We start from the raw sequence: 26529 nt of genomic DNA on the forward strand, positions 1-26529 counted from the left end.
TATTAAACTTTCATATGCATATTTAGACTAGATTTCCCCCTTTAAAGTGATCTTGAAATCACGCTTAAGATAATAATTTGCCACGTTGGAATTTTTTTTTTTAGCTCAGCTCAGATGGTGAAAGAGAATATTCTTAGCTTTAACATGATGTAATAATGATAATGATAACGATACATGTACATTTATGCAGCGTATTTTCTGTATGCATACACTCTTCATGTTCAAATGCGCTTTACAATGGAATCGTTAATGAAACAAGTGAGATATATGACCCATCATTGACTATAGTTGTAGGTCAATATTGAAGTACATGTATTTATAAAGCGAAACTAAAACCACGTCTTTACATGCACGTAAGTAGTTGTTTTGCTCTGTACTGTTTATTTGTGTGCATTGTTCTCTATTTGAATCATTTTCCATTTTTATTTCTTTTGAGCACTTGAACATTTCTGTGGATATAGCACTCTAAAAACATAGCCAGTATTATGAGTGGATATTCCTTATGAATGGAATGAATGCTAAAAACTCCAATGTCTAGGAATGTCACTTATGAAAAGACTGTATGAGTTTAATATACCCATGTTGATATGCATTGACTTGTGGATACTGTAAAACATGATATTTTCGCGGCATGAAATTTTGGCGAATTGGAGGCAACGGCCTTTTACACAGCATGAAATTTTCGCGAGTTGCCACTAGCATTCAATGCATGTAGTGTAGACAAGAACTTTCATGTACATTTGTAATTTCGCGAATATTTCCTCTAGCGAAATTCGCCAAATCAAAATGCATGCGAACATTCCTCGTTTTACAGTAACTCATAGCCACTATTTCTCAAATATGTTTAGTATTTGCTGGTGACTGTGAGAATCAAATGTGCCCAGGCCAAAATGAAATGAAGGCGAAAGTTTGCCATTTCTTTCTTGTCAAGATGAACTCAAAATTATCAAAAACCATCAATGACTGCCCATCCCTGTTGCCCCTAATAATAAGGCTTTTGTGTTCTCTCTCTCTCCTCTCCTACACCAGGAGAGCTGGATGACAGTTCCCGGGACAGCTTCACCGCCGTCGCCAAGGCAACCCCTCAGCCCAGCTCCCCCTCCTCCTCCTCCATACACAGCCTCCACCGAGACGACTCCCGCTCGTCCCTCGCCAGCGACCCCGGCAAGGGCGCCGCCGGTCACCACTACCACCACAAGAAGAAGAAGAGCAAGCACCACAAGCACCGACACAAACACCGACACGACAGGCCCGACAGGCAGGACCAGCCGTCTCCAATCCCTCACATGTTTGACTGATCTGAAAAAAATATGGGATATGCATTTGATTGAGAATTTTGCATCCAACAGCTCCAGCTATTTTACCAGACAGTAACTATTTTGTGTTGCTTGTTCATCAGTGAGAGATTAATATTATAGGAAAAGGAATTTGCTGAAATGTAATGCCTGCAAATGGTTTCCAAGGTCTTACACCACACAGCTGAGAAGAAGGCTGCATGCTCCTGACTTTGTATGAACTCGGATTTCAGAGTTTTCACTCTATCACTATTAAACAAGATATTTTTAAACCCGTTGAGGACAGTTTGATTTCGCTACAACACACATTTCGTATAGACACCAGCCCGAGCATACTCGAGACTCATCTTCAACAGGTTAAAATGAAACTCCACTCGTCTCTTAGTTGACTTGAATCAGTATTTAATCGATAGAGTATGGTCAAACAGAGCAATACAATTCATCAAAGACTTGACTTAACCCTAACTAGGCCGGGGGGGGGGGGGGGGGGGGGGGGCCTCGACGTTTCGCCCTATGTATCGCTATCGCGAGAAGCTATCGCGAGAAGCTATCGCCGCGACGTTTCATGACTTTTTTCTTTCGAGTCTCCCGCATCTTTTGACACCATATTTGCAATACCCGGGCACGCGGTTCTGAAGTTGCGCATAAATATGCACGTGCATGTCAGACCCAAAATTGCTCAAAAACGTGAATTCGTGTACAATTTCAATGCAAACTGTGTTTACAGGCAAATTTCATGAAAGCATGATTATTTTGGGGTTTTATTGATTAAAATCAATTAATAACATATTTTTTTGTTCGGAACGATGTCACGGACAAATTTCATCGAAAAAACAATGAAAAACATAAAGTCGAAAAAACGAGGAAATACATAAGATATTCAAAAAACAATAAAATACTTAGGAAATTTTTTTCTAATTGCACAATTTTTTTCTCTTACATTTGCTAAGGACACTAAAAAGAATATTTACACAAAAAATGTGCCTGTTTTGAGCTTTATTTAGTGATTTATACCAAATTGTCTGATTTCATGCATCATTATGCATAAATTAGCATAATTTAGTGAAAATGATGATTTTTGCAAAAATTAACTTCATGGTACTTTAGATTACATCATGGGCAATGTGTGTGCCAATTTTCGTCGCGATAGCGCGGTCGATGGCCCCCCCTCCGTCTCTATCATCTACCTAAATAGCCCAGCCTAGTTAGGGTTAAGGTGAGAAAGCTGTGGATTTTAACCCGTTGAGGACGGGCTGATTTTGCTATAATACGCATTTCTTGTAGACACCTGCCCGAGTTCACTCGAGACTAGTCACGTTTTCAAGACACAGAGATATTGTTCCAAATTATATATACAAATTAGATGGTATGATGATGTCAACGTGGTTTACATAATATATTGTTATGTTCACACCAATAGATAGTTGTCCGGCAATGACATCTCATTTACATAACATAATTTTTGCATATGTGGTTGCTATGGAAAATACAGCTCTATGAAGGCATGTGGACATTCAAAATTTCTTAATTTCCTAATTTCATATTTCTGATTTTCGTGATTGATTTTTCTTCTTTAATCCAAGTCAATGTGAGCGTGGATGATTAAAGGAGGGAGAAAAGCATGGGCTGTGGGTAATTTGTCTACTCGGCAGACTGTTCAGGAGTCGTATTCTCTTCAAGATGTAAATGGCTTTTAACATAAGACTAATGACAAAGTTGCATCATTTCTGTTGTACATTGTATTGTAAATATCCTTTTTTTTTTTAGCTGTGCATATTAAATTGTTGGGCAGAAATTATGATTTCTACCAAAATGCGACTTTGTGCGACTGATATTGATGTGTATATTCTAGCATACATTCTATGTCTGTCTCTTCAGTGACAATAGAAAAATTGGTTTTTATACTTAATGCAGTTTTGCGTGATGAAGTATCCGAGAGTGTAAGCCTTTGAGTGTATGCATGTGTATGACAAGTATACAGCCTGTAGGCAACAGTGTGAAAGAAACATTATATACTTATAGACTTTCTGGTCAAGATTCAGAGCTTTTTATGAAACAATGTTTTTCACAAATATGCAAACGGACAATGACATTTCCATGTTGGGGGAAAATTGTTTTGTAGGCCTATGATTCATCCAAAGGGTTTCAACACTACTGAGGTACACTGGACCCCAAGATGAAATTAAGGGACTTATATCGTATAAACCTCCCCAAAAATTGGTATTTCATACCCTGTAATTGGAACATTCTACATATACCAAACAACAGATGTCATTATGTATCATATGTGACCCTGTATCACAAAACCAACAAAAAGTCGCCAGACATGGATTTTTCAGTTAAGGATAGATTCTGAAAGAGCAGACTTTAACCCTAAAAAGACTGGGGGGGGGGCCTAAAAGGCCCCCCCCTCGACATTTCGCGCGATTACTCTGCAACGCGCAATGCTCTCGCCGCGAAGCTCTATGACTTTTTTCTTTCGAGTTTCCCGCACATTTTGACACCAAATTTGTGACGCCCGGGGGTACGGTTCTGAAGTTACATAACTTTTTCTACATGCACGCGAGGCCGAAAATGGCTAAAAAATGTGATTTTGTGTACAAAGTCAATAGAAATTGAGTTTTTTCACATGGTTCATATAAATATGCTTATTTTTACTCTCAATGGCTAAAATTAATTTGTTTTAGGAGTATTATGCTTCAAAGAGTGTCTGCCAAAAATTTTGTTAAAAAAAACAAGAAAAACAAAAGGTCGAAAAAACAAAGAAATACATAAGAAATTCTTAAAACAATAAAATAAATAAGAAATTGATTTTGATACCAATTTTTTTTTCAAGTGCATTTGCTAAGAATGCCACAAAGAATAATTAGACCAAAAGTGAGCACTTTTCGAGCTTTATTTACTGATTTAGATCAAAGAGTCTGATTTCTTGCATAAATTAGCATAATTAATCAAAATAAAATAAAAGAAGACAATTTTGTAAAATTTAAATATACGATCTTGTAGATTACATCGCACACTACCATTGTGCAAATTTCCGCGGCGATCGCGCGATCCACGGCTGAGATCTTAAGGGGGGGCCCTTTAGGCCCCCCCCCCCCCCCAGTCTTTCGAGCTACCAAAATACCCCAGTCTTTTTAGGGTTAAGCTTTAAAATTATATACAAGCTACATAATTATACATATTATGTATCTCACTTCAAATGGACTCTCCTAAGCTATCTAAATTTTGGAAAGAAAGCACACACTCTGGAAAAGTGTGTACTGAGAAAAGAGGCTCCAAAATACTTGGGGGTTATTAGAGCGCTTAATCTTACCAAGCTGTGCTACATGTAGGTATGTAGTGAATGAGACAAAAAAAAAAAACAGGATGTTGAACTCCTTAACCCGTTGAGGACGGTTTGATTTTGCTTCAACATGCATTTCCCATAGAGACCTGCCCGAGTATACTTGGAACTCGTCCTTAACGGGTTAATAGCAACAACAATGACGGGATTATCAGATTACCATGCTCTGATTAACACGTTTATCCACTACATTGTACTAATACAATGCACTACCATTATGGCCTTACATGCTGAAAAAAGGCACACAGTTTTGCTGTAGGTTGGTACTGAAAAGGTAGTAGGAAAGTCATTTTTGCTGTGATTCCTATGTGTTCATGTCTTGGTATTGATTATGTTGCTTTAATTTCCTGTGGTAGTCCCTCCTTCAGCAACATGCCCACAGCTGGTACCAAATTGCATGTCCCAATTTTACTATGCCTTCCTTGGCTGCCACTTGTTTGCATGGTTTCTGTTTCTGTTCCGGTTCCGTCGGTATACTCAGAATTAACTGTACTCCACCAACGTTTTGGAACTACTAGTAGTATGGTCGTATGTGCAGGGCAGGAAGAATGTTTCACATTTGAAGCCTCTATTTGAAGACTGTACTGGATGTAGACGTGACTGTTTCCTCGTCAAGTAGGTTCCAGTCTACTGCTGTCCTGTGGAAGAAAGAGTACTTGTGTACATCTTTCTTGGTCAGTGTTCTTTGGATTCTTCTGCTGTTCCCTCTGGTCATTCTCCCCCCTTTGTCATTAACTCTAATGTAGACGTTGGGATCAATTCCCACTTCCCCATTCATGACTTTGAACAGTAGCTGAAGTCTCGAGATTCTCCTCCTGTTCTCCAGGGTGTCCCATTCCAAATCCTTTAACATTTGAGAGACACTGCTCTGTTGTTTGTAGTCATTCATACAGAATCTAGCTGCCTTGCGTTGAACAGATTCTATGAGGTGAATATCCCCTTTGTGATACGGATCCCATGAGCTACTGGCATACTCTAAGATGAGTCTAACTAATGTTGTGTAGGCAGTGGTTTTGATGGACTTGTGACAGAACCATAGATTCCTCCTCAGAAAACCGAGAACCTTGTTGGCTTTGGCGGTGATCTTTTTGTAGTGGGTGTCCCATCTCAGTTTGTTGTCAATTTCTACCCCGAGGTATGGATGCGTGGTGGCTTCTTGGAAAGGTTGTCCACAGAAGGTGTAGTTCCTGTCTGGTGGATTCTGTTTATTTGAGATTTTCATCACCGAGTATTTAGACGGGTTGAATGACATCGCCCATTTATTCTGCCAGTCTTCTAGTTGGTGAAGATCTTCTTGGAGAGAGTCTAAGTCCTCTTGTGAGTTGCCGCTTGTGTAGAGGATGCAGTCATTGGCAAACAGTCTGACTGTGCTGTGAAGATTGTCTGGTAAGTCATTTATGTACAACAGAAACATCAAGAGGCCCAGTACTTTTTCTTTTCTTTTTCTTTTTTTTTTCTTTTTTTTTTAGGGGGAGGAGGAGGGGCCTTTATAAAATGGTCTGTTTTCACATGATCATGTTCATCCAGTCACTGCTTAGTATTTGACTATATCCCTCTTGGATCCCTCATGGACAGGTTATGAATGGTGGTACACGTTGCACACGCAGTGGTGTCATGGTATACTAATATCATTAATCCAACTTCTTTTTAAAAGGATAGTACAGTTTCAGTTGAGATGGAGCTTCAGGTTTCCAACATTTTTTTTTCATGATGATTTTTTGAGATAATAAACCTTTCAATATGAAATATGAAAGAGCATATAATTCTAAGAGGAATTCATAGTTTATTTGATGAAAATTGGTTTTGAAGTGGTTAAGATATCCAAAACAAAGCGATCCTAATAATATGATCACTTTGTTTTACTGTTTTTGGATATCTCATCCATTTCAAAACCAATTTTCATCAAATACACTTCTTATAAATAAACTTCTGTCTGAGTTGCATGCTCTATATCATTTTATAAAGTAATTTCTAAGTACAGGTATGTGGCAAAAAATTAAATGCTGAATCCTCACATCAACCAATACTATATCATCCATTTAAGACTTGTGGTTTAAACATAAATAAATACATTGTACTGCCACAAAATATAAGATGCACAAATACAAATGATTTTTATTTCTCTGGACACATTTTAAAAATGTACATTATTTTTCTTGTCTTTCTCCTTCTTTTTCAACATATCCTGCATATATTGCAAGAACATGTACTGGGTATAAACTTTCATCATATTATTGTTTGACAAACTACAACACAACAATATACCTTTTTGGTTCATTCATTTGCCAGAGTACACTCTGGTTCATATATTCCCAGTATGAGAACAAACAAAATGCACAAATGTATTTCGACATAACAAATAATGGCATTCACAAGAGATAAAAAAGTACTAGACAGTCATATCATGTTCATTTTTACCTTCACAGTTAACATCAGATTTGCAATGCTGTTGCACAAGAACAATACATTGATAGAACATTTTGTATTCTGACATACTTCACACAGAAATATGCACTATCCTGGACTAACCACAGGCAAATACAAATTAAAGGGTCTACAGCTCTGTCTCTCTTTCATAAAGAGCAGTAGTTTTTGGTTGGAGTATAGAATGTGAAATGCTTCAGAATATGAAGAATTAAGGGCACAACATACAGTGTATGACATCCACAAAATACATGTATGTCGATATTCCTATACTTCATTCTCAAAATTTTGTGTGCAATATTTTGACTTATTCCTTTCATTTTCACTTTGCTGGAAAATGCATCCTTTAAACATTTTGATATCAATGTACCTATCGTCGCTGGGGCGACAAAACCTTGTATCTCAAAAATGTCAAATGTTCAGGAGAGCGAAAAAACATGGCGGCCAAAGCACTATAGTGAATGGGAAAGCCTTCTCTTTGACATGTCATGGTGGCTTCATTTTTGGAGTAAGACAGTTGGGATTTGGCCAAGACATCACTTGACCCATTATTTGACCATTAAGCTAAAAAAAAAATTTTTGACAGTTTTGAGATACGAGGTCTTGTCACCCCAGCGACGCTATGTAGATCAGCATAAAAATACAGCGAAACCGTTCTTTATAGCAGCCACATGCCATATACAGCCACTGAAAACTCTCCCGAGAGAAAAGCCATGTTAAAGATCCCGCGCACAGCAGCCACCCGTCTTAACACGGCCAGCAGCCACCAATTTTGTATCCCGTGGTAGATTTTAACCTGTATACATATAGTGGCCAAGATCCATACAACGCGTTTTTTGTCTTTGCAGCCATGCCGGTCCTGCATGGCTAACAGTTCAAAGGTCACCACCATGGCATTCTCCTGCAATATAGGCATAGTCATGCACTTGTGAAAAGTGTGTTTGCTGTACAGTACATGCTCACATGCAATAATGGCATTGTTGAATGCATGAATGTGACACATACATGTACGTGCAGGGGCGGATCCAGGAATTCCGTAAAGGGGAGGCACGCCTTTACAAAATTAAAGGGGGGGGGGGGTGGGCATACGCTCCCCCCCCCCATTCTTTCTTTTTACTTCTTTTGTTTTAACAAGAACTAAAGAGGGGGCGCGCGACCAGTGCACGACCAGTGCGCCCCCCCCCCCCCCCCCCCCCTGGATCTGCCACTGCATACATGCACATGTATATATAAAGATTATACATGTATGTAATACACATGAAATGTCTGAGAGCCTGTCTATAGTGGCCACCTGTCTATAATGGCCACTCTACATCTCCCTTGGGTGGCTGCTATAGACAGGTTTGACTGTAAGATGACACTGCAATAGGCCTTTAACCTGTGTGCTAGGTGCAAGGTACACTAAAAATGAATTTCATGCACATGGGAATTGATTAATTGCTAAAAAAAATTCCTTTGCATTTTTTTTTTTTTTTTGCTTGCTCATGTACTGTACATGACATATATCATGTAGTATAAATCTAGCAAGCTCTTGACAGAGGAGTACTTTATCCATGACTCACAGCTTTATGATTTTAGATTGACTGCCTTTACATGCCCCAAATGCACAACGTAAGTGCATAAACAAAATGTCTACAATGTACGTGAACATCAATTACAATCAGACACAGCTCAGATTCAACACTTTGTACTGGTGGGTTTGAAAAACTCACTTTTACTGGAAAAAACAACAACAAAACACTGCCGGCACTTTCTTCTTTGAGTTGGAAAGACATTATTAACATGATATATGCCATTTTGAAGTATACTTTGACCTACTGCATGAAATGTATGACTTACATGTTTTGTATATCAGCTGTTTCTCCATCTACATTTAACATGATACTGCAATATATTAAAAAGTATCACAAATTTATTTTCTTTAACACATTCTGCTATATGTATATTATTTCGTCATCAGAACCTGATAACATATATTTAATAGAAACATGTCAACATATGACAGAGACATATACAGTATAAAATATACAAATTTTATATTCAAATGTTAACCACAAAAATCAAGCATCTTAACACATACAGTAACACTGAATTTATTAAAAATAAATTGAACATACATGTACAATATCAATATTTTCATTGTTGTTTCTTTTTCAAACCTCTTACGTTTTCGTCTCCCCCAAATTATTCCTCGCTAATTTTACCCTCTCTCTCTCTCTCTCACACACACACACACACACCCACACAAACATACACACACACACACACCCATACACACATATACACACACAAACAATATTTCACACTCTTCAACCTGATATATGTAGTACTGGCAATATATCGTTGTAAACAACACTTTCAATAACAGATTTATATAGTCAGTGTGTTCTGAGCATAGCGATCATTACTTGATCACAATGAACAGTTTCACAAAAAAAAAATACACATTTGTATGTCATCAGAATAATAAGAAATATATATCATTTTCATGTAATATTTCTGCTCTGATCTATTCAGTCTCTTTGTCAAATGATAATCACCACCATACAACATTACATCTCATTTTCTGTCAACACAGAATTGTTTCTCCATTCCTAAAATCACCACTAAATACTGTACACAATACAACATCCTTGAGTAGTTACAAAAGAACATCAAAATTGGCTGTAAATGAAAAGGTCTCCATTTCTTAACCCCTTGAGGATGGGCTGATTTTGCGTCAACACGCATTTCCCATACACACCTGCCCGAGTATACTTGGGACTCGTCCTCAACGGGTTAACATGTTTGAAGAGTATTTCTCTTGCTTTTGATTCTGAATAAAATGTATATGTAAAACGTGAATGAATATAACAAGGATTTTACCAACAGAAATAACATGGTTGTTTTCTTCACTTTAAATGGACAAAACTTTCGTTGTTGCTTTTTCTCCTTGGAAAAAAAAATGGTACGAAAAAAAAAAGTACAGTCTGCGGTGAAGATACATCACACGTACGATGGACTACACAATATAATACATCGCGTATTTACAGGGGATAATTTCTAATGGCCTGATTGCACTGACTAGCATCTGGTTCACGACAATTCTACTACTGTAAAAGTGGATATTTTCGCGCAACTAATTTTTCGCTAGGCCGAATAAGAAGAGTTTCGCGTGTTTTTAATTCCGCGGTATCAAGACATCAACTACAGGAACATATGGCAAGCAGAAATATTCGCCAGCTTTTATTTTTGCGCTAGTTTCTGTTTGCGCAAAATGCGCGAATATTTCAACACAGCGAAAATTTCCACTTTTACAGTATTCCATCTTTTTTAATCGATCTGAACTGGGAAGCATGACACAATATACCTTACCTGAAATTCAATCATTCAGGTATTGGCTGCCCCTGGGGGTTGTGGTAGCATATAATATGTTTTTTCTTCGCCTGTTATTCACTGCTGTACAGTAAAGAGTTGGAATGTCAATGCATATCTTGTATGCAAGAGAGAGAACACAAACAAAACAAACAAAAACAAACAAAACTTTATGTCTACAGGTGTCTGACGACATTTACAGTCATGAATATTCATGAGCTCCTACCATGTATATACCATCATTCCATCAACCATTTATCCGTTCAGAGGGTGATTTATCACTTCGTCTACTCCCACTTGGTCTAATAGCCATTTAGTCTTGACCCACATGGTCTAAACTTGTTTCGTCTACAAACAGGTCGTCTAATGACCGTTTAGTCCAATTTCCACTTAGAGAAACAAACATTTGTTTTGTCCATCTCATGTTATAACATTATTTCAATTGATGAGGGGAATGTCAGTTGCGAGGGAATGTCAGGTGCAACATTTGGGTGGGGGTGGGGGGGGGGGGGAGAGGGTCCGAGTTTGAGTACAATCCATAGCGAGGCAATCAGTGATCGGGCTTGACAGTATCAATTTGGCTGTTTGAGCATCTAGAGTCACTGAATGCACCTTGCTATATGGCAAGACTCATCTCAAATGGTGTGAACGGGTCTAGGGCAATTACCCCCTGGGCAATTATTACCCTGGACCCTTCCCTTGGCCCTAATCCCAATCCTAATCCTAATTCTGAAACTAATCCTAACCCTAACCCAAGCTTTCAACCCTAAACCTAATCCTAACCTTAATCTTTACTCTAATCACATTTTTCACCAGACATTTAATTGCTAACTGTCTTGGAGGAGTCTGCGCCTTTGAATGTTTCTATGACAGATATGTGGTGCTATACAAATGATGTGGATCATCATCATCATCACCATCTTAGCCAGGGTCATCAGCGGGTAATAGCCCTGATAGGGTGTGAATATCACCCTCTCTATCTCCCATTGATTCCTATCCCCTCTGTACACAGGGAGGAAACAAGGTGCCACAAAAATTTCAGAAGTCATTAAACATTACGTCAAACACAAAGCTATACATTTTGTATGCCCATCAAGAGAGTATCACACTTTTTGTGAATTAACTCTTTATGTGCCACGGTGTAAACCCCCGTGTGCCACATTATTCTGAGACTGCAATATAAGCATGCCAAGCTTTACATGTACTTTGATGTAGATTTTATGACAGAGCTTTGATAACTTTTCTTCATTCAAATAACCAATAGCTACATTATTGTCCGGTTATGACTTATGCACACTAAAACATTGACAGAAACATAGAATTTACTCGCAAAACTGCTAACACCACTTGATATTTAATCATCACGTGCTGCAAACTACACGTGACAGGAATGGAATATTGCAAGTGACCAAACTGTGCGAACTTGGCACGTTGTCGACTGAGTTGGGTGTGCAAACATATGGCACATACATGTACATGTAAAGAGTTATTCAAAACAGCGCAATGCAATGAAACTGCATTGATGTTGGGGTCTCCCAGTCCATGTGAAAACCTCAGTAGAGGTACATTCAGGGTTCCCACAGAAATTTGAAAACAATATTCCATGACTTTTCCATGACTTTTCCATGACTAAATTGCTGCTCTCCATGACTTCCTTTCTGGCACGGTTTCCCAAATCAGACACGTTATGATGGCCTCCACCTCCCCTCACAGCCATCCGTTCCACCCACTATCTTACTCATGACATGTACATCTATTATCATTAGTATTGTATCCCGGGAGTTATGTAGAATTTGGGATGTCACAAAACTGGGAAAAATAGAAATCATGAACACCAATTATAATAGCAGAGTATGATCACAGAGTATGAGAGTTGCGAGACACGACAAACTGGAAAGCTGCCATAGCCAAGAGGTAAATGCAATTCCATGACTTCTCCATGACTTTTCACAAATTTTCCAAATTCCCTGACTTTTCCCTGACTTTCCATGACCACAAATTTTTCCAGGATTTTCCAGGATTTTCCATGACTGTGGGAACCCTTTACATTGTATTCTCCTCCGCTTTCTACATGTAAGCCATCAAAAAGAAAGCACCCCCAAACTCCTTCCAAACTTGAAGAGTACAGGGAACAGATTTAAGGGGGAGAGCACTGCTTCGAGGCAAGCAAAATTTTCAACTGGGCATGCCCACGATCTGGAGGGCAAGAACTCCATTCATCCGTATGCCTGGTGTGCAGTTTGTCCAAATTTGACTTGTATATAAAAACAGTCCTGCATGACTGGTATCCCAAAGTGTGTGTGTGTGTGGGTGGGGGGGGGGGATCGAGGGAGGGGGTGGGGGAAAAAGAGATGAGGGAGTGTTGTTCAGGTGTGTATTCATGCTACTTTCACCATGGTCGCTTTATGAACCATCACATGTAAATGTTCCCTCACAGTTTGAAGATATATACATGTAGTAGGGCTCCACACTAACTTTTTTTTTTTGGTGGCCCGATGGGGCCGCCAAAATCATCAATTTCAAAATTTTGGTGGCCCGAGAGAAAAATTTGGTGGCCCGAAAAAAAACAACAATAAAAAACATTAAAAGTCCTTTTTTTTTAAATGAGTCACACACTCACTGCATGCATTTATGCATTTCGTGCACAAAAATTTACCAATTTATTGACATAGGCCCCTACTTTTCAAAAATTTTTGGTGGCCCGAGGCGGGCCACCAAATTTGAACTTTTTTGAAATTTGGTGGCCCGACTTTCATTTTTGGTGGCCCCGGGCCACTGGGCCACCGTTAGTGTCAAGCCCTGCATGTAGTTTAAACATGGAATATTTTGTCATGTGAATTTTCAGCCATTTGATATTGTAGTTGATGAACAATGAAACAAATACATGTCATTGTTCAGTGGGGCATATACAGTACCTAGGAGATAAACATTTTAAACTAATGAAATGCCACTGAAATTGACCCAGTGGTAAAATTTGATTCATTAAACTTTTTACTTTAGTTTACAACGATCAAAGGGACAAACTAAGGTGGTTACTCATCCGGGGAAGTAAAAAAAGTTTATCTTTCTTCAGACTGTCTCCTTGAGTATCAGAAACAAGTCATGTTGCAGAATATACTGCTCAAGGTAACCAGTCACTCTTAATAGCACAAATATTGATTCAAGAGAAAAAAAAATGATGAGCAAACCTATCAAAATTTGGAGAATGGTTTTCATTTCCCTTTTATCTCCCAACCAAATAGCAATACAACTCTCTCTTTCTGTCAAACTTACATTGGGGGAGTTTGTTTCTCACTCTGCAAACAAGAATATATACAAAAGCCTGTCTGTCTTCTTTCCTCTAAAGAATACATCCATACTATTATTACAGTCACATCAAAATAAACTTTGCAGCCATACATCCTCAAACGCTGGGCAGCATTTATATTCCATGGCAAGAGGAGTATGACAGAGTCATACATTGTATTTCTGGAAGAAGAGAAACATCTAATGTTTTCTCTAATAAACACAGAGATAATTCAGGGCCAAGATACTGCATTTTGCAGGCTCTCTATGTACCTGTGGCAGGTCCATGTACAGGTACATGTAAAGGTACATGTATAAACCATTCGCCCCCAAACTACACCAGACCACTTGGCTTGAAAATCACTTCAATGTCTACAGCTGTCTTTGTACGTCTGTGTGTGAAGCATGTGCATGTGCAGAGGGCAGTGCATGAAAACATATACATATGTACATTTCTTGTCCGGTTCATATATCTTTTTTTTATCACTCTACTGTAAAATTCCATTTCTATACATCATACATGGCCAATGGGCAGATGGATAATAATTCATTTTCATTCGGATTTTGGCCACAGTGTAGGAAGTTCGCTGACATTAATCACCCACAATATTGGATGTCATGAGCTAAACCCCAGCAAACTTGCATGACATTCACTAGTGTGAGGGATAAAGAAGCGGTTGGTGTCGATTGCAAGAGACCTCCAGGTGTTGTAGGATTAACTCTGCTAGATGTATTTGTGGGGAATTTCATAGTCAGATGGCCCCAAAATATTTACTACATGTACGTCATTTCTACTTGGATAAAATGTTTATCTATTAAAGAATAACAAACATGACCCTGCTTGAAGGATCAGCTGGCTTTCAGACAAAGAGACATGCTTTGGAGCAAAAATACAGTGTATGCCTATTCAAATTTTCTTTTTCCACCTAGTTTTCAAAATATGCAATATTCTATAGTCATTCTGTACATTGCATGGAAGGAAATATTCGCTGGACTTATTGAACAGCTGGTGACTATGTATACTGAGAGGGCAAGTGGGCTCAGCAAAAAAAAAAGACGTCAGTACACACAGTTGTTACCTTGCCTACACTGCTTAAATATGAAGAGTTTGTTCGCAAAAACCGATAAGTCCATTTTTGAAGATTTTGAAGTACGATCTCTGTCATAAAGTACAAAATAATACCTTTGAAATGATATATTGGTCACTACATATGAAGGTACATTTTTGTAGTTATGGTCAAAAGAAGTAACAAATTCCTTATTATTCTCTTTAATTTTGTTGACCTTTAATCGCAAATATCTCCATTTGGCAAATATGGACTTATCGGTTTTTGCGAACAAACTCTTCATATTATCAACATCTTCAAACTTTTCGCATCAAACAAAATTGTGTTTTATTCATCCCTTCACACCCCTCCCCCCCCAAAAAAAAAGAAATAGAACAAGTTATTAAAGACAAATGATGAGCAGAAAGTGAATGATTTTGTCAATCTTCAAATGCAGTCATTAAATCTAGTTGTAAAGACCTCCTGCAATGCACAAAAACCAAACAAGAAGAAGAATTACCCAAACAAAGTGGTGTTGAAAATGAAAATCTGGTATGAAAGGATAACAACAGAATTAATTTCCCCTGACCTGGGATCATTCCTGTGTGTTTGATTGGCTGGCTTAGCTTTCCCTGTACAGGGCTTAAAGTCCAGGTCTGGTGTGTGAGCACACACACACACACACACACACACACACACACACACACACACACACACACACACACACACACACACACACAAAATAAAAACATTACATCATTAAGAAAGCAAATGCACGCTTCTTTCATAGAAAGCTTAATATACTTCCTTCCTAGAATAGGAAACTCCAAATTGAAACTGAAACTAACACAACACTGCATTCATTGCACAGCCGGAAATCAATCTGGGTGAGTATATAGTGCTGAGTAATTCATTCATATCGAATGACAGTGGAGCATGCAGACAATGTCTGAGCTAACCGATGCATGACAAAATAAAACTTGTTTACTTAAACCTCCAATAACAGAGAAAATATCAACACTGGATGGAGTGTCATATTGTAATTTGATCTACCGCGTAGCTGACAGCCACGCTCTACCTTAATTTTGCAGAGAGACGTTGAAACTAATGTGTGCATCTAATCACGCACATGTCCACATTCACGTAGTTAATCTATTTTTACTCCATGGACATTTTTAGCAGCACATATGCCATGACTTTTCACAAGCTCCGAATGATTGAAAAATACAAGTTAAAAGGCTAATCCGAGTACACACCCTGTTATAGTCTAAAGAAACAGAATGGATGAATGAATGAATGAGAAGTGTTTCTTTGTGGCTACACAACTGCACTCTAACAGTCAACCTGCTAAAAATAGTTTCTGGAAAAATCCTAGAATCCGTCGGGGTCGTGGTAGTCTGGCTCCGTGGAGATGAAGTAGTCGTCGAGGAAGTTGTAGAGAGTCTCAAACGTCGGTCTGTCCGCCGGGTGCTCGTTCCAGCACTTCATCATGAGGTCATAGAGCGAGTCGGGGCAGTACAAAGGTTTCGGCATGCGGTAGCCATCTTTCACTTCTTGCAACGTCGTCTGGTTGTCCATACCTTGATAGAGGAGAATTTTATGCAAAATGTGCGTTTTCATTTCAGCGCAACGTTCATAGCTGCTTGTGTCAGCGGTGTAATATTTTGCCAACCAAAGATTACATTAATATGTCAACACGCATCACAAAAACCAACAAAAAGCTGCACAAAGTAATTTTATGTGAGGACTATTTGAAGAGTTTGTTTGCAAAAACCGATAAGTCCATATTTGCCAAATGGAGATATTTGCGATTAAAGTTCAAGAAAAATACAGATAATAATAAGAAAATTTTTGCTTCTTTTGACCATAACTTCAAAAATGTACCTTTATATTTAGTGACCAATATATCATTTAAAAGGTATTAGTTTGTACTTTATGACAGACACTATACTTAAAAATCTTCAAAAATGGACTTATCGGTTTTTGCAAACAAACTCTTCATTTATAAATGTTAAGTGGGTTACCTTAGTCAATCTTCAGCTTTTGGTATTTTCTGAAAGAGCAATTCTTCTTTTCCATAATTCAAAGTTTGGAATCATAAAATGAATTGGAAATTGTAATTTTTGCAGTTTTTCTTTTGTCAAATAGTGTGATCTAGAAACCCCTTTTACTACTTAAAAACCCTTTAGACACTCCTCACTTTCAACTCTGATAACATTTGAATGAATGGTGCTATTGCATTTAAAGTTGGTATCAGTCAATAATACAATGTACTTTAAAAATTAGAGTGAAAATTTACAGCTTAATCTGATAACCCCTTTATCGTGGTTGCTACAGAGTTGTACTTTCTGTCTTTTATTGTCCCATTCACTACACAGAGCACAGCTTGGCAAGATTAAGCACTTGAATAGAGACCATGAACGTCAAAGCCTTTATTTATCATTTAACTCTTTTCCAGAATGTGTACTTCATTCCAGTTTTAGATGGGTATTAAAGGAAAGTTCATATTTTTGCAGTATTCTCTCAGTACGAAAGCATATTTCCAGAATGTGTACTTTCTTCTCATTTTAGATGGGTTTGAAAAGTCCATTTGTATTGAGTTATACAATGTATAATCATTTTAAAGTGTAAAGTCTGTGTTTCAGAATCTGCCCTCAACTAAAAATCCATGTCTGGCAACTTTTTGGTGGTTTTGTAATGCAGGTCACATAATGTATAATAGCATGCCTGAGTGACTCTAATCGTCTTTTTTTCACTTTTCTATGAAACTGCACCTCCAAACTCTCTCATATTTCAATCACTTTTTGAATGGGTTTCAAAGGATGGTCCGATTGCTTTAACAAGTTACTATATGTGACCCTTCATCACAAAACGAACAAAAAGTTGTTAGACATGTGTTTCTAGTGAAGGGCAGATTCTGAAAGAGCAGACTTTAACTCTTGATGTGCCACGTTCGCACGTCCGACTCGGTCGACGGCGTGCCAACTTCGCATATTCTGCTCAACAAACAAAGCCGCCAAAACCGATCGATAAATCGCTAATCCCGCGGTACAATCAAAGCGTTTCTCGCGCTTTTGTTCCTCTCACATACGGCTTGCATTCTATGTGGTGATTTAACTATCAAGTGGTGTTCCAACTAGATTTGCGTGTACATTCTAAGTTTCTGTCACTATTTTATGTGCAAAAAGTCATGCTTTTACAGTAATGTAGCAACTGGTAATTCAAAAGAAAAATTGAAAATACAGTTGTTATACATTGTATATGGAAGCAAAGTTTGGCATTCCTCTTTAACTTTGCTCACTGTTATGTCCAGCTTAACATAAATTTGTAGAAGTTATACAGATTGGAAAAACAGAATTCTTTCGCAAAGCATGACTACCTTCGTGTCTCAGAATAATGTGGCACACAGGGGGTTTCCACTATGGCACATAAAGAGTTAAACTTTAAAATGATGTATAACTCAATTCAAGTGGACTCTCCTATAAACCTATCTGAATATTGGAAAGAAAGCACACACTCTGGAAAAGTGTGAATTGAGAAAAGAGGTTCTGAAGTACAGGGTCTATTCAAGGCTTTAATCTTTACTAATAGTGGGGCAGATGTGTGAAAAAAATGCTCACATCCGGCGGAAAGTATGAAATTTTGCATATAGGGGTATTTTGAGGCGTTGATTTCAAAAATTGCCGGATCCAAGAGATCTGATCACGGGGTCGGCCGCCATATTGAATTCCAAAATGGCCGCCATCAAAGATCCCTACAGTTCTGAATGACATTAGCCATTGGAATTTGATATATAAAAGCATGAAGATATGATGACTTCAATAACAGACTTATTTGATATGTCTGACAAGCTGCACGGCAGCCAATTTGAATTTAATACATATTTGCCATGTTGGAGTGTTGAAAATCTCTATCTCGGGTTTGTAAATTAGGCTACCTGATTGAGCGCGCGTTTGTAACTGATAGAGTGCGCGCTGATGTATTTACATTGTGACGTCAGTGAAAGTTGCATTATGCTTCCTTTTTGCTGCACTTTTTGACATGGCCGTGAATTGTTAGACGTGATGTTTGTCTTCGTAGCCACATTGGAATTCAAAATAGCAGGCATTGTGTTTGTCAGACACATCACATCAGTTAATAGTTTAACTCAGTATGTTAAAATACTTGTTTACATCTAATTTCAGGGTCACTCACCACTTAGAAATCGAGATAGAGATTTTGAATATTTCGTCGAGGCGGCCATATTGGAATTCAAAATGGCGGCCATTCGATGTTTGTCAGACACTCCGAATCAATCTGTCATCAAATTGAATGTGTCAAAACGCTCATGTGTACCAAATTTTGGTGCCACAGGTCATTCAGAACTGAAGATAGGGATCTTTGAATTTCTTTTGTGATGGCGGCCATGTTGGAATTCAAAATGGCGGCCGACCCCGTGGTCAAATCTCTTGGATCCGGCAATATTTGAAATCAGCGCCCCAAAATACCCCTATATGCAAAATTTCATACTTTCCGCCGGATGTGAGCATTTCGACCAATTTTTGTTACATATCTGCCCTACTATAAGCCGTGTTAGCTGTACGATGAACGGGACAAAAAACAGGATGTAAACCACTGGAGTACCAACAATGAAGGGATTATCAGATTAAACTGAAATCGAGCATGCTCTATCAACACATTCTATCCATGATTAATGCCAACTTTCAAAGCAGTGGCCTTCTCCTTTCAAAAGTTATTAGAGTTGAAAGTGAAAAGCGTTCTAAGGATTTTCAGGAAATGAAAAGGCACCTCTCAGACATACGTAATCACACTCTACAAAAAAAAAAGGATTGTAGAAAAACTGCTGAAAACACACTCTCCCATTCCTTGATCACAAACTTAGGAGTAATGTAGAAGAATAGCTCTTTCAGAAAATATGAAAAACTCAAGATTTACTTGGATAACCCATTTTACCTTTTTTGAGTCCTCACATAAAATCAAGGGGTGCAACTTTTTGTCGGTTTTGTGATGCACGGTCACATATGAAGAGTTTGTTCACAAAAACGGATAAGTCCATATTTGCCAAATGCAGATATTTGCGATTAAAGGTCAAGAAAAATAAAGAGAATAATAAGAAAAATTTTGCTTCTTTTGACCATAACTTCAAAAATGTACCTTTACATGTAGTGACAAATATATCATTTAAAAGGTATTATTTTGTACTTTATGACAGAGACCGTACTTCAAAATCTGAAAAAAAAAGGACTTATCGGTTTTGCGGACAAACTCTTCATATTATTGTAATCATATCAATTGAGAGCTTAGAGTTTACTTTTTAAACTATGTAGAAAAGTGGTAATTGATGTTGGCCTGCTTTTTGTTGGTTTTGAGCTGGGTGGTCACAAATGATATCACTGCATAGGCCTACCATTAAGAAGTTGGGCTACATAATATGATTACCTAGTCCTTATCATCTCTAGTTCACATCAAATGTTAGGCCTTTTTTTTTTAGAAAATATAAAATATCAAAGTTCTCCAAACTTCTCTGATGACAAAAGAAGTTCTGCCATTCTGACTTACCTGGATAAGGTGTCTTCCCTTTTGTTGCAATTTCAGAGAGTAGAATACCAAAGGACCAGACGTCAGACTTGATGCTGAACGTTCCGTAGAGGGCAGCCTCCGGAGCAGTCCATTTTACAGGGAATTTGCTTCCTACAGTGGAGAAATTATGGAAAAATATTCTTTTAAACAAGCAGGATAACAAAAATGTGACCGTAAGTTCTTAAACCTTGGACACACTTCAAAAAGAGCAGCACTACAACATTTGGATTACGAAAGGGGGAATTAATTTTTTGTCTCGTGAAGAAATCGTAGTAGGGTGTATGGCGTTTCGCTTGCTGCTGCTGAGCTTCATCAGGTACCATGAGACACGGTGGTGCATGCACGCATGTTATCGCGTGTATGCGGATGTGGTAGTGAGCATGAGATAAGATTAATTCCCCTTTCATTATAAAATTCACCGCGATGGTCAACATCTTCACAAGAACATTTGGATACTAGTTTAACCCAAATCAGGCCAGTGTACCAATGTGCACACAAATACCTGTATGGGGAGGCCAGCCCTTTATTCCCACTTGAGCACACTGAAACCAATAGCTCTCAAAACAACTGCTCTTTATTGGCAAACCAAAAATGAAACATGGGCAATAGTGGGGTAGCTTAGTGAAATTATCGTGACACGGCGGACAAAAGCATGATTTTTTCACCAAAGGTACTTCATGATGTACCTTCTCAAAAAATAGGGTGCTCCAAAAATATTGATGCTGGGAAGGAGGTCAGAGGTCAAAGGTCAATGACCTTTATTTGTGAAATAGGTTTTTTGGCTATTTCTCAGGTCAGGAATATCCAATCTGGATAAAACTTGGCAGGAAGAATATTGAGAACAAGTAAAATATTTTGATTGAATTTGGAGTGAATTTTCCAAAGGTCAAAGGTCAAAGGTCAATGAACTTTTTCTAAAAATCATGTTTTTGTTTATTTCTCCAGGTAGGAAGATTCAATTTTCACAAAATTTGATATGAACGTTATATAGAAGGTACCAAGAGTATAAAGCAGGGGTCAAATATAATTGTTGATTTGTATGTTGCCATGGCAACCCAAAACTAGGATTTTTAGTTGAAGTTAGTTATACTATATAGGAGGCTATTTTTCAATTTGGAAGAGATTCCATTTGAATAGGTACAACTGATCGACGGGATGTATAGAGGTTTGAAATACTTTTGATTAGTGTTCAGTGGTACGTTGCCATGGCAACTACATATATAGATTTTGGTTAAACTTAAAGGAGACTTTAGAACGTCCATGAATTTGAAGAGATTTCCATCAGGGTTGGTATAATTGATCAACAAAAAGTCGCCAGACAAAGATTTTTCACCTTCATAGCATGTGGGTTGAGTGAATGCAGCAACAATAGTAGAACACATCAAAGAGAGTTTTAAGGAAAATTGGACAATCCGTTCTAAAGTTATGAATTTTTGAAGTTTCTGCTCAGTCGAGGCTGGATGAGAAGACTACTGTACCTTGTAACGTCACATGTGTACAACGATATAAAGAATGAATAAAGAAAATTCAACATGTTTTCACTTACAAAAGGATACTCGACTTCTCTTTCAGAAGGCAGGGGGAATAATATTACCCTTAACATACGTCAGTAGCAAGTCAAAGAAATGTGAACTTTACTCAAAAAGTATGGTTTTGTGAAATTCTCTTTTTATTTTCCTTACAATGTGCGCATGTGACATCATACACTGTGGTAGTCTTTTCATCCAGCCGCGACTGTGCAGACATTTTAAAAAATCATAACTTTTGAACGGATTGTACGATTTTTCCAAGCTTTCTGTGATGTGTCCTATACTAATATTGTTGTATTCACTCAATCCACGTGCGCATGAAGGTGGACTTGTCCTTGAAGGACAGCTTCTGAAAGAGCAGACTCTAAGTTTTAAAATGATGTATCACTCAATTCAAATGGATTCCCCTAACCTATCTGAATAATAATACCGGTACTGGAAAGAAAGCACACACTCTGGATAAGTATGAACTAAGAAAAGAGGCTGCATTGTCTATTTTAGCGTTTAATCTTTACGAAGCTGTCTCATGTCATTATGTTCGTCTTTTCTTCCCCCCTCAAATTTTCATTTGAGTTATTCATTATTAATTTTTGATGATAAGAACGATGCCACAAGGCATTGTTTCGTAAAAATGCTTCAACTGCTCCTTCAGGTCCAAAATCTACATCAATATACGTAATTTTCCTGATCTCCTCAACATTTTTCCAAAAACAAAGCATACACCTTTTATGCATTGAGTCCTCCTTTTTGTGGACAATTAAAGGCAAAAACCCAGAATTAGTGCTTGAAAATAATATTATTCTTAAGTGTGAGTTACGGATATAAAGAACCTCTGTTAAAAAAAAATGAATCTGTATAAACATCAATTTTAAGTATTGTTAATAACACAAAATGTGTACAATATTTTTATAATAAAATGTTTCCAGACTAAACCGTCCGAAATTTATACTTTAATGAGAAAAATACTGATATCTCCCTATATGTTTGCTTTGATTGCAAAAACTGTATGGTAGGATGTCTTGTGATACAACAGGGGGGCATTTCATGAAGCAGTTTGGTCGGATATTTTTCTGACAAACTGTTACAAGCTACAGAAATCCTTGCATCTGATTGGCAGAGAGCAAATTTGTCTGACAACTCGTCGGACAAAATGCTTCATGAAATGCCCCCAGACCTACACATATTATGCATCAAATGTGATATCCTGAAAAAATTTTTCAAGTCACTCTCCCAAAAGTATACATAGGACCTTTAAGTTTTTCTTGTGTTTGTTCCTGGCAGAGTACTAGTACACAAACTCTCCAATCCATGGTGACCTAACGGGAATTAAGGAAATTAAAATGAATATACTGAAAACCAAAACTACGGATACCGATAACTTACTTCATTATTCTCTCCCCACCCCATCCCACCCCTTCTTTTTGGTTTCTTGATATATACAAGTAGATCTAGCTGACTTTGATAATTGTCATTATGTAACATCATCTTCAATTGACAAGGCGATAAAACTTAACAATCATATATGCTGCTGGACTATTAGGGGTTAGTTGAACTATTGTTCTCTTTAATGTACCATACTTTTTCCTCCTATCAATCACATGTATTTTGGGTGGAATGTACATTGTACTTTGACACAAAGCATCATAGAATCAACCGCCTTTGGGGTCGGGAATTTTGTCATATTATATTGTGATTTAGATTCTGCTCTATGCCGATTTTGTTTTATTTTTATCAACTTTGTAAACTTCCCCATAGACTTTGTTCACAAGCCAACTACATCCCACCCCCTTTGGATAATGTGAACCAATCAAACATTGCTTTTACTTTTGAATAACATGTCTATACATAGCTATCACACCAAAAATATTCAAACCGCTTTAAGTCTTTATGAGTGAAATTACAAATATAAATATATATTTAAAGATATTCAAATTGTCTAAATTCAACTTCATCTGTGAAAACAAACTTTTACCCTTTTTGAACATTTGAATAACCCCCATAAGAAATAAGAAACATATAGAGAGGGGAAGTGCGGACTATAGAAATTGCTTGCGGGAACCGGTAATCCCTGCGCTAATATTATGTAATTCACACAATCTTGGAGGAAACGGGTTAAATTTGTTTGGAAATATGTAGGGCAATACCCAAAACCTTCAGTTCTCAATGGAATATGCAGCTCTTCTACTGGTAAAGTAGTGGTACTGGGAGAAAAAATGAGCTGTGACATACGTCCTACACCTGGTTCAGTCATTGCCCAAGATTTAAAGTATCTGAGCCAGAGTCACACTTCACTCTTCGCCATTTCTCTACAGGAGGTAGACAGTACTAAAAAAATCCTTTACCAGAAATAATATCAAATCATTTAATGAAAAGGTGCTTAAGAAAACTGGACTGTTCCAACACACCTCCCTCAGGTCTGCAACACAGACTAAACCACCTGTTGCTATAGGAAAACCAGTAAAAACGGTGTATTATTGTAAACATGCACATAATATGTCGTATTGAGGGTCTGAATTTTAAGACTAGCAACCATGTACATTGCATTGCATTGTACAGAAACCTGGCGAACGCCCTGCTTATAGTCTATAAATTCAGACATTATTGTTATGTACAAATTAAGGGTATTTTCTCATTTTTTCTGTTGGCGGATTTCTTGGAGCACCCCCTAATTTTGATCCTCATATATATACAAATGTCTGAGGAAAAAATGACACTTTTGTCCGGCGTGTCACGATTATCAGTATATTTGTCACTAAGCCACCCCACTACAAGCTATGCATCACTTCAAAAAGGAGAACATTCTCTGTACTTTGATACTTATATCATGGCTCGACACTAACTTTTTTGTCCTAAATCCTAAATTTCAAATTTTTGGTGGCCCGAGAGAAAAATTTGGTGTCCCCCCCCCCCCCCCCAAAAAAAAAAAAAAAAATTAAAAATCCTTTTTTTCAAGGAGTCAAATATTTAAGTTTTATGATAGTAAGAATTAGAAGTTGGACATATTATCTACTCATAAATAAACTTCAACAAACTCACTCTCAGGCACTCATTCAGTCCTTTTCATCCATGCTTTAAACAGATTTAACTGCTAATTTCCAGCGCAAAAAGTTACAAACTTATTGACATACTTTTCAACAAATTTTGGTGGCCCGAGGCGGGCCACCGGGCCACCGTTAGTGTCGAGCCCTGCTTACATAAATCACTGGCATGTACATTGTAGAAGTTATTCAGTGACTATAGCAGTCATCACAACTGACGAAGTGAGCGGCTGCATGTTGTTTTTCAACTATGGGATATCCTGTATGTGGTGGTCTCTGTGAATTATTAAACAAACTATGCGATATTACACATATCTAATTTAATATGGATTTTTTTTCATTTTAAGTCAAAATCTGATTTTATATAAAAGAACTGTCAGCAAACACTCACCTCTTCTGGCCATGTAGTTGTCATCCTGAACTAACTTGGCCAGACCAAAGTCGGCCACTTTAGCCTCGTTGTTCTCGCCGATGAGGACATTCCTGGCAGCCAGGTCTCTGTGTACATACCCTTTCCTCTCCAGATAGTGCATTCCACTCGCAATCTGATAAAAAATATGGACATTTATATGGCACTTATTTAATGTTTCAAAGCGCTTTACAATTATCAAAGAAAGTACCAGTACAATTTATGTTTAAATCAACTACGTAGTCACTATATACAGTCAAACCTGTCTATAGCGGCCACCCAAGGGAGACGGGAAAAGTGGCCGTTATAGACATGTGGCCGCTATAGACAGATAATCCAACTTTGTGTGCATTGCTTACATGTACATGTAACATCGTTGTATCCTAACATATATGTGTGTACGTATGAAATCACCATGTGTTTCATGCATTAATATGGCGGTGTATATGAAATTGTTGCACAGCAGTATATGTATTGTCGTGAAGAAAGCTTTACACTAGTGCATTATCATGACTTAATAAGGGATGAATGCAGCGGTGGCGATCACTGAACGTTGCCCGCACGACTACAAAGCAGAAAAACATGCTGAATTATAGGCTCGGCTATGGCTCCATTGGGTTTTTGGCCGCTATAGACAGGTTAAGATCTACCGCGGGAAACAAAATTTGTGGCCGCTGGCCGTGTTAGACAGGTGGCCGCTATAGACAGGTGGTCACTATAGACAAGTGGCCGCTTTATAGGCAGGTTTGACTGTAATACAAATAATTAACAATAAAGCCTACATAATTCTGTTCTTGAAATATATGGGTTTTAAGTTTCTTTTTGAAAATGTCAATGGAAGTGGAGGAATGAATATGAGTAGGGAGGTTGTTCCAGAGAAGGGGGGGGGGGGGGGGGGGGGGGGGGCACAAACGGAAAAAGCATGATCACCATATATTATGTAACGGTTGTGAGTGCGAGGGCCAAGTTTGAGCCGAGCTGTACATATGTAGATATGAGGATCTGAGGTCCATATGCGTGTAGCCAGTCTGGGTTTCGATGAGATCAGGCCAGTTAAGTATGAGGGTGAACAGTTATGGATGATGTTGTAGGTGATAAGAAGGATCTTGAACTTAATTTGTTGTGGGACTAACAGCCAGACTGTAGATTGCGGATGACAGGGGTGATGCGATGAGTGATGAGACGGGCAGCAGTAATCTGTGTAAGCTGATCACAGAACGATC

The 26529-nt window shown here is 38.0% G+C and overlaps 3 protein-coding genes across 3 annotated transcripts in view; 1 reads left to right on the forward strand and 2 right to left on the reverse strand.

The window, feature by feature from the left end:
* The window catches only part of LOC139724561 (transcription initiation factor TFIID subunit 2-like), a 35919-nt gene extending 34621 nt beyond the window's left edge, over window positions 1–1298 (forward strand). Inside the window, exon 28 of the mRNA XM_071635694.1 lies at window positions 1030–1298. Coding sequence (XP_071491795.1) covers window positions 1030–1298 — 269 coding nt within the window. The remainder of the gene's footprint in view (window positions 1–1029) is intronic.
* A 3911-nt stretch (window positions 1299–5209) lies between these two features.
* LOC139724562 (uncharacterized) lies at window positions 5210–6055 on the reverse strand. The gene has a single exon (XM_071635695.1). The coding sequence runs from the start codon at window positions 6053–6055 to the stop codon at window positions 5210–5212; it is 846 nt and encodes a 281-aa protein (XP_071491796.1).
* Window positions 6056–15672: 9617 nt separating this feature from the next.
* The window catches only part of LOC139724569 (tyrosine-protein kinase STK-like), a 54431-nt gene continuing 43574 nt past the window's right edge, over window positions 15673–26529 (reverse strand). Inside the window, exons 10-12 of the mRNA XM_071635701.1 lie at window positions 25289–25442; window positions 20310–20441; window positions 15673–16330 (exon numbers count right to left, since the gene is read on the reverse strand). Coding sequence (XP_071491802.1) covers window positions 16122–16330; window positions 20310–20441; window positions 25289–25442 — 495 coding nt within the window. The 3' untranslated portion in view covers window positions 15673–16121. The remainder of the gene's footprint in view (window positions 16331–20309; window positions 20442–25288; window positions 25443–26529) is intronic.

This window comes from Diadema antillarum, unplaced genomic scaffold, assembly GCF_040938485.1.
Source record: "Diadema antillarum isolate AM-2024a unplaced genomic scaffold, OU_Dant_1.0 scf00000221, whole genome shotgun sequence".
In the NCBI taxonomy this organism is placed as follows: domain Eukaryota; kingdom Metazoa; phylum Echinodermata; class Echinoidea; order Diadematoida; family Diadematidae; genus Diadema; species Diadema antillarum.

Excerpts from the sequence above, each read along its gene's own strand:
- LOC139724562 (XM_071635695.1), bottom strand. The coding sequence starts at position 6,055 with ATGTTTCTGTTGTACATAAATGACTTACCAGACAATCTTCACAGCACA.